Source organism: Oxyura jamaicensis, chromosome 5 (genome assembly GCF_011077185.1).
Source record: "Oxyura jamaicensis isolate SHBP4307 breed ruddy duck chromosome 5, BPBGC_Ojam_1.0, whole genome shotgun sequence".
In the NCBI taxonomy this organism is placed as follows: Eukaryota; Metazoa; Chordata; class Aves; order Anseriformes; family Anatidae; genus Oxyura; species Oxyura jamaicensis.
In genome coordinates, this window is record NC_048897.1 from 38,206,057 (window position 1) to 38,224,722 (window position 18,666).

The window sequence follows — 18,666 nt, forward strand, 5'->3', positions numbered from 1 at the left end:
TGCATTGGTTTCAAGGGGCCACTATCCCCATAAGAAAAGGTTCTCTCTCTTAAGATGGCTCCTGCTTCTCAGCATGTCAAGTGAATCAGGTTCCATCTAGAATGGGGGCCACCTCCTTTGTATCATTGACAGAGTAAGACAGGCTTCTCTTACTGCACTCACTCAGCTAACATTAATTTCAACAACAAATCTGTACAGAATAGCTGGGGTTGGAAGCTACTTTCAAAGGGCAGTTGTACTACAGGAGTTTTGGTTTTCTGTGAAATGTAGAAAAAATAAGCATTGAATTACAATTTTTTCTGATCTGTCTCTTGACATTTGAACTCCCTGGCCCTGTCTCCAGTGACTGAATATGGTGAGATGTAGTTTGAAATTTCTACCCTGCTTTCCATAGTATATTTTCAATTCCATCAGTTACATCTTTAAAATCCAGTTTTCCTGTTCTTTAAATGGGATGCAATATTTTGAAACCCCAAGCTTGCAGATTTGGGTGCAATTTTTTTTCTTCTCCACAGCTGTACACAAAGGAACACTTATAGTAAATGTGTGTGATAACGACTGGATGGAAAGACAGATTTTCACAGTGAGGCCTTGCCTTGAGGCCTAAGCTTTTTACAAAATATATATATATATATAAATATATATATATATATAGCAGTGTAGCTGGATGATAACACTTTGTTTTGTCTATTCCACAAGCAAGATTGTAAGAGAACTTAGCAGTAAGTACTCCATTAAGTCACAATTCTGTTCATTTTATCGTGCAGTGATTCACAGGCAAAACCTCAAAACACTCATGGCCATTGACTTTTTAATATAAATAAACAGTCATTCCAAGGCGGAATGTCTGAGTAGTTAAAAATAAACTTTTAAACAAGATCTACTGCACATTCATAGTAATCTATTAAACATCTCCTTTCGTGGTTTCTGTCATGATTTTTCATTTTTGTAACACCACGCCTTAATGCAAAATTTACATTTTGTAACAACAACATTTTAAAGCTTTATACGCTCAGAGGAAAACCTGCAAGATCAGCTGAGCAGAGGTGAATCACGGTGCTGTAAGAGAACCTAGCAACACAGCACAAGTGGAGACGGGAAAATGATAGCCACATTAAACAGTTTATGAAATGAATTAGAAGCTGACTAAGGCAAAATGTAATTATCAGAGTTGGCCTTTGTCCAGAGCACACGGTTTCTAGTAATTAGGTATTCAGTATCAGCCAAAAATTATTTTTCTTCCTTGGTCCATAAAACAGGAACAAAACTCTTACTGAAGTTAGTAACTAAATACAGAAAGGACACATGAGTTTTTACGGCAGAATTCTTGCTGAAAGTGATTAAGGAAAAGTTTCCATTCTACTCTGCATCTGTGAGAGTATCCGGGGTTATTCATGTGGCAGGTGCTCAAATGACATCACAGTTAATGTTTAGCATCATTTTGTTATATGCCAAATCCTTTCACACCCTTTTTAAACAAAAAGTTGGCATTGGACCACACGATATTGCAAAAGAACTCAAGATTATATGCCATTGACAAAATGTCACGTTACTAACAGGAAGCTCGGTAAAATGAAAAAAATATATTAATTGTGTAAATTAAGTGTAATAAAATACCATTGGCAGAAAATCAACATGAGACATGGTAGGCCTGGTCCTGTTATACCTGGTCTTGTTCGGGAATCAGCAGAGGTTCCTGTGTGTCAAACTCTGACAAAGAGGATTGAGCACTCATGGGCTTTTAAATTCATAACATGCTTAATCAGTTTCACGTGGAGATATGGACTATACTGCAAATGTTAATTGGTTGGGATTGAAGTGTAAACAGATTAATTTTGAAGGTCTCAAGTGGTGCAGCTAGTTTCCAACTGTCTGTTACAGTAACTTCAGAGAAGAAAAAGCTACCTTCTTAAACTTTACCTTGTGTATCTCATTAAAATAGATTATATATATATTTAAGGATTACCTTTTACATTTTAATAAGTTAAAACATATTCAGGTTCAGAGAAGCCACCAGTTCACCAAATGAAGACAAATACAGTTTTAGACCAAGAATAGAATACCTTTTGTTGTTGCCAGTGTTTTGTTCTCCATTATTAGCATAGCTCTTCACTGTGACTAAATCCTTGTGGTCCCTGTAGACAGCAATATCAGATTCCAGTTGGTAAGTCAAAAAGAAAGTGATGCTACCATGGGATGAGGCTTAAAAGGAAAAGAAAAGAATTAAAAGCATTTTCACTGATGTCAGTACAGTGGTGCTTGCTTCCAGGAGACACAACTGCAACAAAACCCACTCTGGTTGTACACCACTATGATTTTATTGCAAGCGTATTTATTCCTGTTTCATTAAATACCACTGTTAAAAGCTAAACGGATGAAGATGGGTTTGGACAATGGAAATCACTAAGGGAGCTTCCAAAATGAGATCAAAACAGCACTCACTAAACCTTTTCATTTACTGACTTTATGGTATTTTATAAGCCTATATTTCTGGCAGGTGGCCTGAATGGGATCCCTGTGCATGCTTGACACACCCCTTGAAATAAAAGGTGCTTGAGGAATGCACGATGGCCTCGTGTGTTCCATGACTGAGGCCCATGACTGAGGCAGTCAATAAACCTTTGTTTTAGCTTTTTGCTTGTGCCTTAGATAATGGAAAGCTTTTACAAAACACGGCCTATGGGGTAGAACAGACAATAAGGAATTAATGTACTGAATACAAGATAGAGATGCTATGATTGCTGAAAAGTATGGCAGTGCCAACATTATATTTACCAGGTGGACCATTGCTATATCAGAAATATATACATACCTAATGGGTGAATCATATAAGATTATTTCCTCAACATCAGTGAGGCAAATCCTTCAAATTCACTTTGTAAGATGAACTTTTTGTCAGGTTTAATTCTGAGAACAGCCAAACTTTCATAAAAGAATAAAAAGGCCATAGGAAAAGAGATTTTATTTTAACTTCACCGAAAAATGTTCATATGTCAGTTTTGGACTGCTGGTAAGAACTATTTTTAAAAGAATTTTCTGTAGTCCAGCAAACTAGGTAAGTAAAGAAAGGCACCTTTTCACTCATCTTCAACAACTATCAAACTGTTAAGGTACACAGGTTACATCTGAGCACGTTCTTGCTTCAGCATTGCCTAGAGATGTTAACGTGTTGCTGGGCAGTCTGAAAACTAGAACCAGCTATTTCCTAGCTAGTTTCCTTGTCAGCTGTGATCAGGTGAGTATGCAGTTCATCCCGAGTAGACACAAAGAACAATTGTTCTCTGTCCTATTTTTCAACTAACTTTTGCATACTAGAATTTTATCTCCATGTCTTCTCTTTGCCAGATTAAACAACCCAGGACATTTATTTCTTACTCACAGGTCAGATTTTGTTGTTCATAACCTTGTTGCTTCCTCTAAACTCTCTCTGTTTTGTCTGTATCCATCTGGAAAGATAATGATTACAGCTGGACATCATCCTCCATCTGAGGCTTTCCCAGCACCGAGTGCAGCAATCCATACGTCTGTACCTTCTGCACAAAACTCTCACCTATAGCCTCAGCATGGCACTTCCTGTTTTGTGACAGTTCTATATTGCCACTATCTGTTCAAATATCTTTCTTCCCAAGCACAAAATATCAGTTTCATGGTCTGAAAATGTGCACTGTGCCCATTGCTGCTTTCAACATGAACCCCGAGAAATTACTGTGCTATAGTTTTGCCTTTACTACCTCCTTCCCATACATTCTAGCAGCAGAATAACTTATTACAGACGTAAGAATATGTTTAAATGTTTAAAAAGTAAACATCATTTGGGAGGCCTGCAATCAGCTTAAATAAACAGCAATTAAGCAATTTACCTCAGCACCCTAGAATACTGTCCCTGACGTGACTGTGCACTCAAAACCCAGAGGAGCACAAAACCCATCAAACCACTGCGTCATTCCCCAGCGGCCGGGATGGTGGTACCAAGACATGCTTTTCTTCTGTCTGGTAACTGTCTGGGTCTGTAGTGTGGCAATATCTGACCTTACAGATGTGGTACTGATCTATGCCTCCTTGGCAGTTCACATTATTTTGCACCTTTTTTTTTCCTACATTTACAGCCAACATTACAAAGATCTGCTGCTGAAGAAGCTTTCTGTGGAAGAAGTCTTCATGAGCCTACAGTGACTACGTGCCTGGAAATGAATGACTGCCAGCTTGGTGTTTATAAGGATATAAGCTTCACTGAGGGACATTATATGAAATTTGGCTCCCTGGGCAACATTTACTAGTTAGCATGGAATCTGGAGAAACATCACCTTCTTTTTTGATTGGCTTACTTCTACTCACATGAACAAGCTCACTCAGCAACAGGACCATTTCTTATGATGCCAAGACCATTTATCTCCCAGTATATGTTTTTATAGGCATATATATACACACACGTGTGATGACAAATAAGTTACAGTCAGGGAATTCCAGAGGACCAGAGATTTTTCTTCATTGCCATATCTGGTTCTGACAGCCAGACTATTGGATGCCAGTTCCCAATGCAAACACTCGTTAGTTTCTGCTTTCACTCGGTGACTCAGTTTAACGGCGGTCAGTAGCCAGGGTGTATTCATGACAGTTATGTGCTTCATCCATCACAACATGGCCCCCGAGCCTTTCCCGTGAAGAATGTCTTTGTGGCAGCACTAACACTGTCATCATCCGTGCTTGGGGTACTGGTGCTGGGAAACTCTTGTGAGGCCTTACAGTTTGTTGTCCATTAAGAGGCAGTGAAAGCCTCAAGCACTGCACTGCCAGGCATGCTCTCGGGAGTCTGTGGCACCTCAGGGCCAGGCTTCCAGGATTTCCAGACTCCTTCATCGAGCATGCTGTGAAAAGAATGCAGCCTGTAGATGCTGCAGATGCAGAACCTGTCAGAGCTCAGGTAGAGAACTGTTTTTTAATGCTTGAAATTTTCAGAATTCCAGCCTTGGAAATAACATTTTCTGTACTTGGCAATGTACTCATGGTACCTGTAAGGCCGGGCACGTTAGAACTCCTTAAATCCCAGGGGATGCTGGGCTAACAGCGTAACGAATGCTCTTCCAAGCATGCATTGTTAACTCCTTTGTGAAATAGAGAGGATCCCAGAAACTAGAAATCACTTTACTACACAAAGGCATTCTATCAGATCATTCACAAGCACACTAATGGATATTATGTATTATGATTCAAATCCTGTAACTGGCAACAGACCTGGAGAGCCATGTCCATTTGGCACAAAATTCATGCAGCAGGGTAGGAGCCATTCACTGCTGCCTCAAGCCTGACCCCAAAGGCTCACAGTTGAGGAGTTATCCCAGTTCTGTGGCCAATTTAATTCTTGCTTTTCCCATTGTTTCTTTCAACAGATGAGAGAAGAAGACACCTTTGAACAGAAAGCATTGCATTGTTTTGCAAAGATTGTTGAACAAACTCAAACACTACTTTCAGGGATAATCAACTAGGGTTATATTTGATCTTGTTAGAACTACAACTCAGCAATCAGTTCTGTATGCCCTTCCTGTAAATGTTTTTTCGCTTTCGATTCTAACAACCTTTACAATTTTCATTAGCCATACAGTGCCTGGATAAAGAGGCACTAAAATATTAAAATTAACCCAAAATTCAGATTTTACATCAAATTTGGTTAATAAAAGAAGTTATTAAATATCATCTGAGAAAAAAGCAGTTATCAAATGAATATTGCATGAAGGAAATCCAATCTCAGTCAAAATAAATATGGCCAATGTATTTGCATTGCCCAAAGTAAGAATCGCAGGAACTCAAAGGAAGAAAAAACAAATGTCTGAAAAAAATCATTGCTGTTTTAAGTCCCTGAGGAATTTAGTAACACAGGTGAGGACACACAGACAATTCAGTGTCTTAACCTTTTCTGTTAAGGTAGAAGTAGCTTCCTACTTGCAGCTTACAGACAAGTTCAGGGAAATATTAAGCAGCTTATTTGAGTGTTGACAAAGGAATATTCTTCACATCTACCTCCCAATTCACTGTTGCATCATGAAATCCTATTTAGCAAGGCAGATGCAAATGGATATGGCTTATTAGCTGATCATGAAGCTGTATTTTCACCAGGAAGCATTTAAACGGAGAAAGCAACTCATGGATCTCCAGGGGTATGAAAGGCCATGCTGAGTAACCCTGCCTCAGTCCTGGCTATAGGTGAGCGTTCTCCATTCCCATTTTCACACGAGCTGCTGAAGGTGTGAAATACAGCCCTGAAATACGGCCACTTGCCTCTGAGACCCTGATGCAGCCTACTGACATTTCCCAAGGGACGAACAGCAACAGTCGTGATCTTACTTGGTAGCAGAAGACTAGCTTCTGTGGCTTGCATGCCCAGGTTCCCAGCTAAGGTGAGCTGGCGCAGTTCTACCAACGCACAGCCCAGTTTATGTTGCACCAGCCGAGCGTCCGCGCCAGAACATGGGATTCGTGGCCTACTCTGCCAAAATTCCAGCTGCAGTCATGATGCAGCTGGCATGACTGCTACTCGTGTTGCTTTTGTTGACCAGGCCAGTGCTTTGATCTCTACATTCAGAGGGACGTTTGCAAACAGATTTGACAAATGTTTCTAAAGCACAGGAGAAAGTTGTCATTCCAATGATCTTCCAGTGGCTGATTAAAGCGAGTAAAACAGCTGGATGTGTTTGACTATGCTTTGTCTCTTAGGCAACTAGAAGAGGTGCAGGCAGGGAAAGGGAATGAAATGGAATGAAATGCTGATGAAATAAAGTAGCAGAGAACAAGTGAATGCCATAAATACCGCTCAGCTGGACTAGAATATCAACATCTGCTGTATTTTTCAAAAAGGGTATTTATATACATATTTCACTCCCAAGAAGAAGGAACGATATTGCTAGACAGAGAATACAGAGTCCACACTGATGCCATATTTTCTCCTCTGTGAATTTTGGCATCACATGCAGAGTTAATACCAGAAATCCTACTGTGGCATACCTTTGAATCCATCACTCTTAAAGCTATAATTTATACACATATACACCTTGTCCACACTAAAGAATCATAGCCAGTGGGGTTGCATTTGGTCTACAAAATTTTTTAGTGTGGGGAGACAACCGAGTCTAACAAATCACAGCAAATACCTGCTTCACCTTAGCACAGAAACTTGGTTAAAGAGCCCTACCATCACCAAAGCTTGACTTCCTTGCTTTTGAAATTAGAGAAGTGTATTAAGCCTGCTTTTGCAGCCTTTTGTAACTGCCCATATAGTTATCCTGTTTTCCTTACTTCTGTTTCATGGGCATTGCAACCCACTCCTTTCAACACAGGTGTATCAGCTTGGTCTTGATAGCCAGCCATATTAATCACAAACTCAGATTTGATCATCTCAGTTTCATCCAGATTTCCAGGACTTACCTGTATTGTTCTTAAAAAAAAAATAGTATCCTAAACTACATTTTCAAGTAATTTGAGGTTCATGGGGAACTCACATCATCTAATCTAAAAATCTAGTTTGTAACTCTAGATGCACCAGCAAGTCAGCCTCGGATCCTGCTGCCTTGGTTCAGGAAAGTTTGTTGCTGTAGGAGGCAGTGCTCTGCTGGTGGAACAAGGAGATTTTCAGTGAGAGCGCTGTGTTAAATATAGCAAGGCTAGGTGTTTAGAAAGGTGTTATCATGGCCTGTGAGCTTTAATGGATTCCTAATTAGATGTGCATGCCGAAAATCAGAAGAGTATCTGATGTCTGCCTCTACTGGTGATTTTATCAGCAAAAAATGATGTTTTAGAAACATTTCTTTGTACTAAACTTAACTGAATATCTCCTTCTGCTTTTAATAAATGGTGATTTCAAGGTAAATCAATATTCTCTTCACTCAAGGAGATCTTTAAAACAGCTTTACTGTGAAACCCCAGCAAGTGGCCAACTTCATAGCATATTGCTCCAGAATACCTATGCTTTAACAAATGCAACTTCAGAGAAACAGCTTAAGCTGCCTTGAGAACTAGTACTGATGGAATTGTGATCAGCAATGACCTGAAAAGCTTCTCTGGATTGGGAGAGAACAGAGGAAAGCACAGCTGAGCCCCAGGTCCTGAAGCAGCATAGCCTGTTTTCTCTCATTCTCTCCAAGGCCCACAATAATTTTTGAGCCCATTAGTCATCTCAGTCAAATTTGACTGATGGAAGAGATGTCACTGATAATTCTGTTCCCAAAGCTTTCAAGGAAAAAAAAAAAAAAAAAAAAAAAAAAAAAAACATTCGGGTAGAGAAGGGAGAGTCAGCTCTCGGTTCCCAGCTGATGGAAGGGCTGACACGAGCTCATTTTTTATTAGAAACCAGAGAATCTATCCGGAAGAGAAACTGTAACTACCTGATGTGCAGGAAAAAGATTCAGGAAGGTCTACCCCTATTTGAACACCGCAGTCAATCAGCCATGAGGAACTAATCCATAGGCAATCAGGCATAATTAGGTTGAGAGCTCAAAGGTCAATGAGCACATCAGAACGAAGCATTATTTAATTACAAAGCGGATGAATTCAGCCTCATACCAGGGAAGTACTGAAAGAACGTAAGCAAATATCGAAGTGCGTAATCATCTATCTTAAGTCACGTCAAATAAAAGCTTTGTCAATAGTTACAGGCACGTTACACTGTTTTTCAAAACAAAACTCTGCTTTTATTTCACCTCCTTCGCTACCGCCCTTTAACAATCCCCCACCCAACCTGTCCTTACCGCAGGAAAAGGGGCAGATAAGCATGACTGGTGTTTGAGGGACTGATGAATGCTAACACAGGGGAGACCCAGCCCTGCTTTCTGCCCATGCCATTTTCTTCTTGTGCTCTGTATCTCAAACTGAGGGTTCTTTCTTCTCTCTGACACGTGACAAGGCTTGGCTATAATTAAAACTAACATTCCTATGACTCCTATTTTTCAAAGGCTCCCAGGCTATTTGTCAGTGCTCTGCTCCATGGAAACCTGTCAGCCACAGAATTCCTGGTATGGAAAATTTCCCTATCTAGTTGCTGCGTAACTCCAGAGAGTTTCTGAAGGTAAGAACAGAAAGTACAACACGACTACTCCTCCCTTTGGGCATCTGGCAAGGGTTTCCAGTCCCCCGGCTAACAAGTGTTTCCCAAGTCATATATACAGGAGGTACGAGCCTCTCTCCGCTTGGCGGTGCAGATCTCATCACAACTTCCTCAAGCTGTTAACACTTGGTGTAACAGCACAGATAATAGCAGTCAAGCAAGCAGACTGCCCTCTAAGGTCAGAAGCACAAACAGCTTGCTCCTTCTCTTCTTGCCATTCAAAATGATTTCCTAAGGTATTTTTTGGAGGAGGAAAAATGCAAGCAAATATACACAAGAGGTTGCAACCGATTTATCCCAGCGTTGCATTCAATGCCAGCAGACAACATTCAAAGACAGCAGAAATCCAGGGAGCTCCAAAAGCTCCATACCATACATGTTGCAAGCAAATGTAGCTCAGGAATGCAAAGCACCAAACAGGATCTGAGTCCTAGGACTGAAAGCCTTCTGCTTTTTCAGCTAGTTCTTTAAACTCCAAAAGAAGGGCAGGAGTATTGCTGGTCCCAACACCAGGTAAAGAAAGGGGAAACATTATGAGATAATCAAAAAGTTAGTTGCACAAGCAGACATCATTTAAAAGACGTATTTATACTTCAAGAGCAAGAAGAGCACTCTGCAGGAAATAAAAGGAAGGAAGAAGCTGCACAGTTAGACATATGAGAAAAAAAAATCACTATGCAGGATTTGTTTGAAAGCCACCGATACCCATGTAAAGTACTGCATAATGTATAAGAGATGCAGATCCATTCTCAGTGAAATTAAGTTTCTACAGAAACATCACTGTGGACAGATTTTTAGCTATTTGGAAAACATTTTAAAAATTAAGCTGTCTGTAACCTTTTGTGAGAGAAGTAACACCACCACAATGCTGAAATAACCAGAAGAGCTCTAAAGACTAGCTGCTGCTGCTGAATGCAATGGGAGTTTTGCCATGGGTTGTGAGAGACCATGGACTGTCCCTCAGCGTAAGCTGGAGAGAAGAATGTAAATCTGCTGGAGCAATATTTGTGGAACATGGTGCTGATTTTAGTGATGGCTTTTTCCATACACCGAGCATGAGATCATGTACAGGGCTGTATTTACATGGTGATGTAATTTTACAGCAGAAGCTGGAAAAACAAGGAGGGTATATCATGTCCAGCCTGATTTATGCCAAGCTTTCCACAACTATGCAGCCTCCCTCCCATGTCATACATATCTTGGCAAGAAGAAAGTCAGAAGTGGGACAACCCTGCCCCCAATTTCTAGACAACCTTATGCTTTGGCTGCAAAATCAACTCGTAACTCAAAAGCAACCTCCGTCGGGCAGACAGTCCTTAAGTCAAACAGCATATGTGCTTAATCGAATGCTTACCAAATTACCTTTTGTTTTATACAAATGTCCTCCCAACAAAAGAGCAAACTAGGGACTGCCTAATGGATTTAGCAGGATGGCACTGTTCACATTGCGATCACAAAAGATATACTCAAATACAATTATTTTCCAACTAATGTTTTGCAGCATTGTGGTTTAAGAGCTGTTACACCCACTCATCTTTTGAGGTAGAATCTTACATTTTTTTCCTTAAAAGGCATGCCATGCCATGCTTTTGGGATGTAAAGACTTGAAAAATAAACTTTTTGGCCTTGTTCACATACAGAATGCTCTTAATCACAAATAAACAAACTTAAAACAGAACTGTTTAATTAACCAATGCAATGATGTACACACAATTTGAAAAATCTGGTTTGTCTACAGTTGGTTTCTAACTAAGCAGACACAGATCTCTCTCTGAATAACATTTAACATAAGCTCGTAACTGTTGTTCCAGTTGACCTACATCCATTTTTGTGCTGATTTAAATAAAACCAATGCAGCTTCTGAACATCTATTGCTTTCATAAAGATTGCTATAAGTAGCTGAATGAGTTACTATCTAGAAGCAACACCAAAATCCACCTATAAACCACTTGTACAACCTTCACTATAGTATTTTTCTGTGACAGTAAACTTGGATGTAATTTATAATCAAACTAGTGGCTGACCATGCATTAAAGGGACAACATACAGCTGTCACCTTCAGAAGAGTGCTCTGAGACACCTTTTTTCCTTCTATTGCATGTATGCTGCAGTACATAAACTTCCTTGCTAATTTGTGTCATAGATTGGTCTTCAAATGATATGTAATTTTCTTCTAATAGGCTGCCTTAGTCTCAAGTAAGCCAGGAACTGAATTTGGAGGAGCCAGGTCTCGTATGCATATATAGTGAGGCGGTCACTGAGCAGCAAAGCAAAGTGTTCTGCACTTAAAACACAAGGCATCTCAGGTGATTTTTAGCTGATTTTTAAATATGTTCAAATTGAAACATCACCTGCTGGAACACCCCATTTAAAGCCAGTTGTACCATGGGGCTGTTGAGAGGAATGGGCACCTTTTCTCTCTCTCATGTTTTTTCCTCGGGATGGTTGTCTGGCATAACGAACATCGACAACCTCTAGATGCAATGAATCATTACTGAAAAATGCTTTATGGGGCAGCTAATAAGGTCTTCTAGCTGGTTGATTCTACCACACCACAAATCATCTTCTGTCATAATCCTGTTCAACAGTCAGCCAATGTGCAGGCACCCCAGAACCCTGTCACCATGCATGTGGCACATGAAGAAGGCTGGAAGGAAAGGTCTTTGTAGATTACCATCTCCATTCCCATACACAGCCTCGTGTAAATAACTTACTGGCAGTCCCCAGCCTCCAGAACAATCCAATGCATTGCAAACAATCCTCTGGACATTCCCTTTACCTGTCAGATGTCCTCCAAAGCACCAAAACAGATGTCATCAGGAGAACCAGAGTGTTGTTTCAGATGGTGATGGGTTGGTTTGGAGCACAGCTTTGGTCTATTTACAAGGTAAATGCTGATGCAGTTAATGGGTATTTCTGGTTCCTGAGCAGGGCAGATCCCTCTTCATTCCTAGATGATTTTCCTTGGTAGTGCATGGAAAGAGAATTCCTGGTTTCTTCCCAGGATCTTGGGAGCCAGTAATTAGGAGACAAGTAAGACAGGAGTTAAAAAAAAAAAAAAAAAAAAAAAAAAAAAAGAACAGCCCAACAGAAGTTTATTTTCCTCATCATCTCTACCCCACCACATACTACAGCGCTGGAGTGCGCTCAAGAGACGGGCATCCCAATGCCCAGCTGCCAGGCTTTCAGTGAAGGAGTGTGCACCGAGTCAGCTGAGATTGGGAACAAGTAGAGCCAAATTTTGCATGGAGGGACAGATAAATGGTTGCTTTCTAAATCAGTTTCCTCAAGAACACTGTAGTGCTCTGGGCATACTGGGGAACACATTCACACAACAAGCAACTTAAATGCAAGTTAAGAGAAGAAGAAAGATGTAACTTTTTTTCTGAAGAAGAGGCTAAAATGTCAGACTAGTTGAGTAACTTCAGAGCTGGTGAACAGCAGAGCAAACTTTTTTTCCACCCCAACTCTTCAGAATTCATTGCATCCTTACATGAATGCACACACTAACACAGAAAATCTGGACAGCTGGGAATGAGCACATGATGAAGCAGGGCCTCAGAGTACATTCTTCAGAGTGCTCTAGTACCTGGCTGCATCTTACAAAAACAGCCTCATACACATCCACAAATTGTCAGCCACCAATGCCCTCACATGCAACACTACAAGAAAAATAGTTCAATTTGTCAGCATTTTCTCAGACGAAAAGGTAGGACTTGAACTTCAGTTTGTGATGATAGTAAACACAATTGAAGAAAGAGATGGATTACTTTGTGTTCTTAACTTTTATTATAAACACAGATTAAATATTAACATAGGAAAAATGAGACGTTACTAGTTAGGCCTTTATAAGGCTGTGTCCTAAAAATAGCCAACAAAGTCCATTTTACACAATATCCACTGAGCTGGCAATCGCTGTAGAGCCACTTTTGTGGTGACTGTATCCTCCAAAACACTGGAATATTCGCTGTCCTCTCTTTCAAACGGAACAGCATTCTGCATAAGGAAACAGTTTGCACTTTTGTTTAGTGCAGTTCAGCCACAATGAATAAAAAAGATCCACGTATTCAAGTGAAGACACTCCAAGAACATCAGCTTAGTCCAATTCCCTTTTTCATTTTACCCAACAGGCCAGGTTCATCCCAAGTACCATAGCTGGATGGAATCTGGCATTGCAAGTCAAGAACCAATGTCTTTCTCCAAGTAACATGCAAAAACTGTTTCAGTTCATTTATAAAAACTGGTCAAAAAGCTGAGCTTGTAAGAGCCTAGAGAAGTCCTTTTGTTTAATAATTTTGAAAACATTAAATTTCACCAACAAAAATCTAGACGGTTTAAGTTTAAAAAGCTTCAATTAACAACTGATGAAAAAAACGAAGATTCCTTTTTTTTTTTTTTCCCTTTTGCCTTTATTTGAAGTCAAAAAGGCTAAAATAAAGAAGCTTTGAGTTCTGCTTAAAAACAACATGCTTTCCTGTTACAGTGTTTTCTCTGCCCCCCACTGTTCCTTTGCCTTCAAGCAGTGAGTGCTCTCACCACCACTCCAGTCCTTGTGTCAGATGTTTGAATGGGTTCCAAGTTATAAAAAAGATACTGTTATTCAGTGTCTATACAAACACATACTTGAGCAGCTCAGACAGCCAACACTAAATGTGTAAGCAATGGCTCTAATGGAATATATTTTTGTTAAATCCAGTAGTTAATGCAGTGCAAAGGGGTGTTTGCTTTTAGAAGTATATATTATCTACTATATACATGGCATTTTCCCCCCTTAAAAATAACTATGAATAGACCACTGAAAATACGGGGACTAGTAGAAAAATAATCTTAGGATTTTTTATAGGAAAAATATCGTTTGCAATAAAAATATGGTAATTTCTTCTTGCTGAGAACTAGTAACAAATATATACTTCCACACAATTTTTCAGCATCCTGTACATGTAAGAAATACTTATGCAGTAGTAGCCCATCTTTTAAACAAAACCGGATTCCTTTACTGTTCTGCTTTTCAATTAGCATAAAAAAGCACTTATATCAGTAAATATTTGCTTACTCCTTAGTATGTTAGTCTGGCTTTTAGTAAACTAAGCAAATGGTAGAAGATTGTTGATTAGATTGGAAGTCATTTACTTATTTAAATTATATATAATAAAAATAATTTATCTAAAAAACCTGGCCCTGATCCTAGGCAGAGTTGATACTTCTTTGCATTATTCCACTCATTCCAACCAGCAGTCACCAAACAAAGCAAATCTGGAGAGCCTTGCTTGAAAAGATCACAGTTAGTCACAGAAACTTGTTTTTAAATCCCTCTGGTTAAACTAGTGAGAAGGATGGGGGAAAACCCAGGATACTGGCACACAGTGCAACCCTTCATCAGAGGCAGAGATTAGAAAAGCCGTTGGGTGCTGCATTATTGCATCGCTCCCTTTATGCCTCCTGCTACAGCCACAGCTTTTCCACTTGCTGAGGCACACATTACTCTGGTCAAATGGTGTTAACACAGGTGCAGCCCCAGAGCCTTAGAGGTACCTAGGATAAAGCCACTGATCGGACTGATTCCCATGGAAAAAATCTTGTCTATGCCAAAGACAAGATTAAAGATGAGGATGAAGTCTGTGACTAGCAAAGATGATGCTGATTCAAGCTGTTTCTCTCCAAGACTGGGTTTCTATACTCTTGCAGAGCCTAAAATGCGCAAATATTTATTTTTCCTGGTGGATTATTTAATATCAAGTGAGTGCTCTTCCCATTTTCTAAGTCTTCCTCTTAATAATATTTAGCCAGTATTTCTCGTTGTGAAATTTAATTTTTCCAGTTAATGTGGAGTTGTTGATTCAGTGGAGTCCTTCTGAACAACTTGTGTAGACAGTATTTTTCTTTAAATTTATACTATTTTAAAAAGTATATCTTTGTAGAAAAATCAGTCCCGAGTTTCATCTCCAGTCTTCAAGATGGACCAAGGCTGTACCATTTAACAACAACTTTTTCAGGGTTAGTGATGGTATCTTCCCACTGCTCTACTGCTTCACTGTTACTGCTATCAGAACTTATCCAGATCTGCGGTAAGAAATAAAAAAAGAAATCAAATTGAGTTTACTGCTGTAACAGAGGCTCAGGCTTTGTTAGATTTAAATAAATACCATTAAAGTGTAGAATGAGATGCAACATGTAGACTGCGACCAAAGTATTAGTAACAAATACAGTTCTGTTAAGACTAACATAATTTGGCTTTCGGCTGGGAACACAGGCAGTCTGTGTTTACATTTAGTCTCTAAACAAATATGAATTAGAGAACTCACTACACACTAATGTTTCCCTACTTAATAACATATTTTAAGTCAAGCATTCCATGCTCCATTCAAATTGATGTGCTGGGGTCAAGGACCCATCAGGGCAGTGATGTCTCTCCAGACCACGCACTCAAACTCCAATTGGCAGCAAGCCACCTGGCGCCCAGAGTTAGCTGTCCAGCATTTTCATGAGCATTTAAAATTGCACACTCCAACAGACAGGGCCAAACCTGCATTCCACAGAGGTTACTAACTTGCCTGTATCACACATAGTCACGCAGTAAAAGTCCATTTCTTCTCGGTATTCAATTAATGGATAGCGGCCCTTGAACAAGGAAATGAAGTACAAGTAGGAAGTTTTTCCCCTAAACAGTATCACCAGCTTCCATTGCCAAAAGAATTCTACTTATGTAAGTAGGTATCGTTATTTACGGGACTCTATTTCCTCCACTCTTCCAAGAATGACTCCTTTTTAATACTTCTCAGAAACCTGCACCATGAAGTACATTTAGCCCACACTGCTGAGGCATGATTCCTCAAGAAGTGAGAATAATGCCTTCCAGAATACCACAGACAGCTGATGTTTCATCCACAGAGATTCAACATACATCTTGCTCATGATTAAAGACATGTCCATAAATGCAGCCTAATCGAAGTGTTGTCTGTTTTAGAACAGCATCCAATTAAACATCATTCTCTGAAGAACCACGTTAGTAGATCCAGCTATATTCATCTTTTTCCAGCTACCCAGCCAATTGCTTAAAGTACATTTTTCCCTGAGCCATATTTTATGTCTTCATGTGTTATGTGGCAATGTCTGCCTGCATGAGCTGAAACAACCTTTTCCACATAATCTCTGAAGAGCAGAAGTAGCTCATTTCCTCCCCGTAAAAGACCCATGATTAAATGAAACTCATCAGATTGAGATCATCAGATTGAGATGACCTCACATATTGCTTAGTGACTGCAAAATCATACCCAGTTAGTTCTGCCCCAAAGTAGCACAGCTTGCTAGCACACTTTTTTCTTTTTCTGTTCCAAATCCAATTCTACCAACACAATCACAGAAAGATGGAACTCGTGTGACACGATACTTGATAGAATAGAGGAAGGTCATGTAACTCTTGCTGGCACATCATTTCTATAGCAGATCAGCATCTCCTGCAAGTGAACGTGTGCAGCATGCACAAGATCCACTGCCAGGCTGGGAAGCTACCATTTTCTGCACCTAAGGATAGTGCAGTCCTTCAGCTGGTAAGAAACTTTACAGTTGGAGTCTCAAAATCAATTCCACATTATTCATTTACGTATATATTAAAATTCTACTAGTACATCTGCCTGGGTCAGGGAAAGCGCTGAACATTAAGTACAAATGTGTCTCATTATACTAAGGGAAAAAAAAGGAGAGAAAGAAGGGACAGAATAATGGTCAGTTAGAACAACTAGGGAAAGAGGGCAGAGAGAATAAAAAGAGACCAGACTTTCAATTTTTATGGTGGTTAAATACATATGTTCACATAAATGCTTTCAAAGAGATACTACAGAAGTTCCAGCTGGAAAAAAAAAAGGGGGTGGGGGGGGGGGGAGCATTCAACTAATCATTTTGTTTGTTCAGATTATCACTTTGTCATACACATTCAGAACATTATGCAGACTTAGCACTGTTGTACCCAGAAAGGCAGTCTGCTATTGTAGCTGTTGACATTTCCCTTCTACACACACCTGTTTGTGAGTGAGTGTTGTAATCCAACACACCTTCTTTCTGTAGAGGACATTGTAGGTTGCGGAGCTGGTGTGAATGGCATGTTTGTTTTCTTTAGAAAGCCTTAGAGGCAAGGAGGATATCATACATCTGTCTGTAAGAAGCAATCTTTTACATAACAACACTCCACACAAAAATGACATAAAAGAGTTCTTTTTAAAAGAAAGATCAAATGTCAACATGCATTCTGATGTTCGTGCATGTTTAAGAGCCAGTGCTGTTCCTTCTTGGGTTAAAGCCAGAAGATGTTATTAGAATTCACCATCTTCCTATATGCCACCTTATTTAAAGTATTTTAAAATTCATACCAAAAGAAATCTTGTGGAACTGGATTTTAAACAAAGCATTTTATGTTAGATAGCAGAAACCAACCTGTCCTAGGAAGTGTTTTCTTCTCACTGAGCTTCTGCTGTAGAGTTTGATGAGAAAACTAATTCCTTGTTCAGCTTGACTAACTGGAAAAATCATCATTTCTCCCCACTTCACTTGGCCGTTAGTAGATTTCACAAGACGTGTCTTCTTCTTATACATCAGCCCTTCTGTACTAAACATTCCAACTTTAACAAAGAAATCTAGCACAAAGTAAAAAAGAGGGAGGGAAAAAAGGCATAACACACAAAGGGTTACTCACAAACATACCCAAAGAGGAACTGACAAGATCCACATGTATTGTTCAAATTGCAACAGTTTCCCAAAAGTCTGGCCAAAAGAATTGTACAATAGCTTTCCTGACTGGTCACACAAACAGTGTGTTCACTAGTATTGAACTGATTAACACATATCCAAACAGCAAGTGCAAGTTAATGCTCTTGTATGTCAGGATTAATACTGGGATAAAAATCTTCCAAAATACATAAATGCATAGCTTCAAATCAAACAAAATGTAATCAGGTAAGACATTTGTGGAAACAAGCCTTGGCAATGGAAATCTACTGCACAATATGTTAGTTTGAGGTTTGTAAGGAATGTTAAGGATTGCCAACCCATTCACGCAGCATTTTACCTGTTACAAATGGTTTTAGACAGGAGGCATGAGACAATCAATGTAACTTACATAAAGACAGCGGTGTAGATGAAATTGGAAGGTTTTGTGCTTCAAGAATCTGTAACTGAATCCTCCTGTTTATTGCTTGAAAACAAGTTCCTACTTGAAGTTCTGCGCGGCACACCTACAAGCAGAAGAATGTTGCCATAACATCTGGATTAAGTTGCTTATAAACTCAGGAAATGCAGGAATTCTGTTATATGTTGGGCTCCCACATTTCTATCTGGGATTTCCTGGACAGAAATATATGTGTTGTATATAAAACCTGCAGATGCACAGTAAGTAAATGCATCTTGCACTTGTCACAGCTGCAGTACACGTGCTCCACTGATGCACTGCTTATGTGCAGTGCATGTATGGCCCTAATGGGCTGCAGCCAGAGGTACTGGAAAATAAACCTCAAGTTTCACCTGGGAGATTCCTCAATGGTAAGAGTGGACACAGAGGAAAAAACAGACACGCAGTAGTAGCTCTA

General features: G+C 39.6%; 1 protein-coding gene across 7 annotated transcripts in view; it reads right to left on the reverse strand.

The window, feature by feature from the left end:
- Window positions 1-12,861: 12,861 nt before the first annotated feature.
- The window catches only part of TC2N (tandem C2 domains, nuclear), a 34,219-nt gene continuing 28,414 nt past the window's right edge, over window positions 12,862-18,666 (reverse strand). For all 7 annotated transcript variants that reach the window (XM_035328613.1, XM_035328606.1, XM_035328610.1 and 4 more), the window contains 3 exons: window positions 18,201-18,315; window positions 17,519-17,718; window positions 12,862-15,151 (listed from right to left, as the gene is read on the reverse strand). In XM_035328613.1, coding sequence (XP_035184504.1) covers window positions 15,041-15,151; window positions 17,519-17,718; window positions 18,201-18,315 — 426 coding nt within the window. In that variant the 3' untranslated portion in view covers window positions 12,862-15,040. The remainder of the gene's footprint in view (window positions 15,152-17,518; window positions 17,719-18,200; window positions 18,316-18,666) is intronic.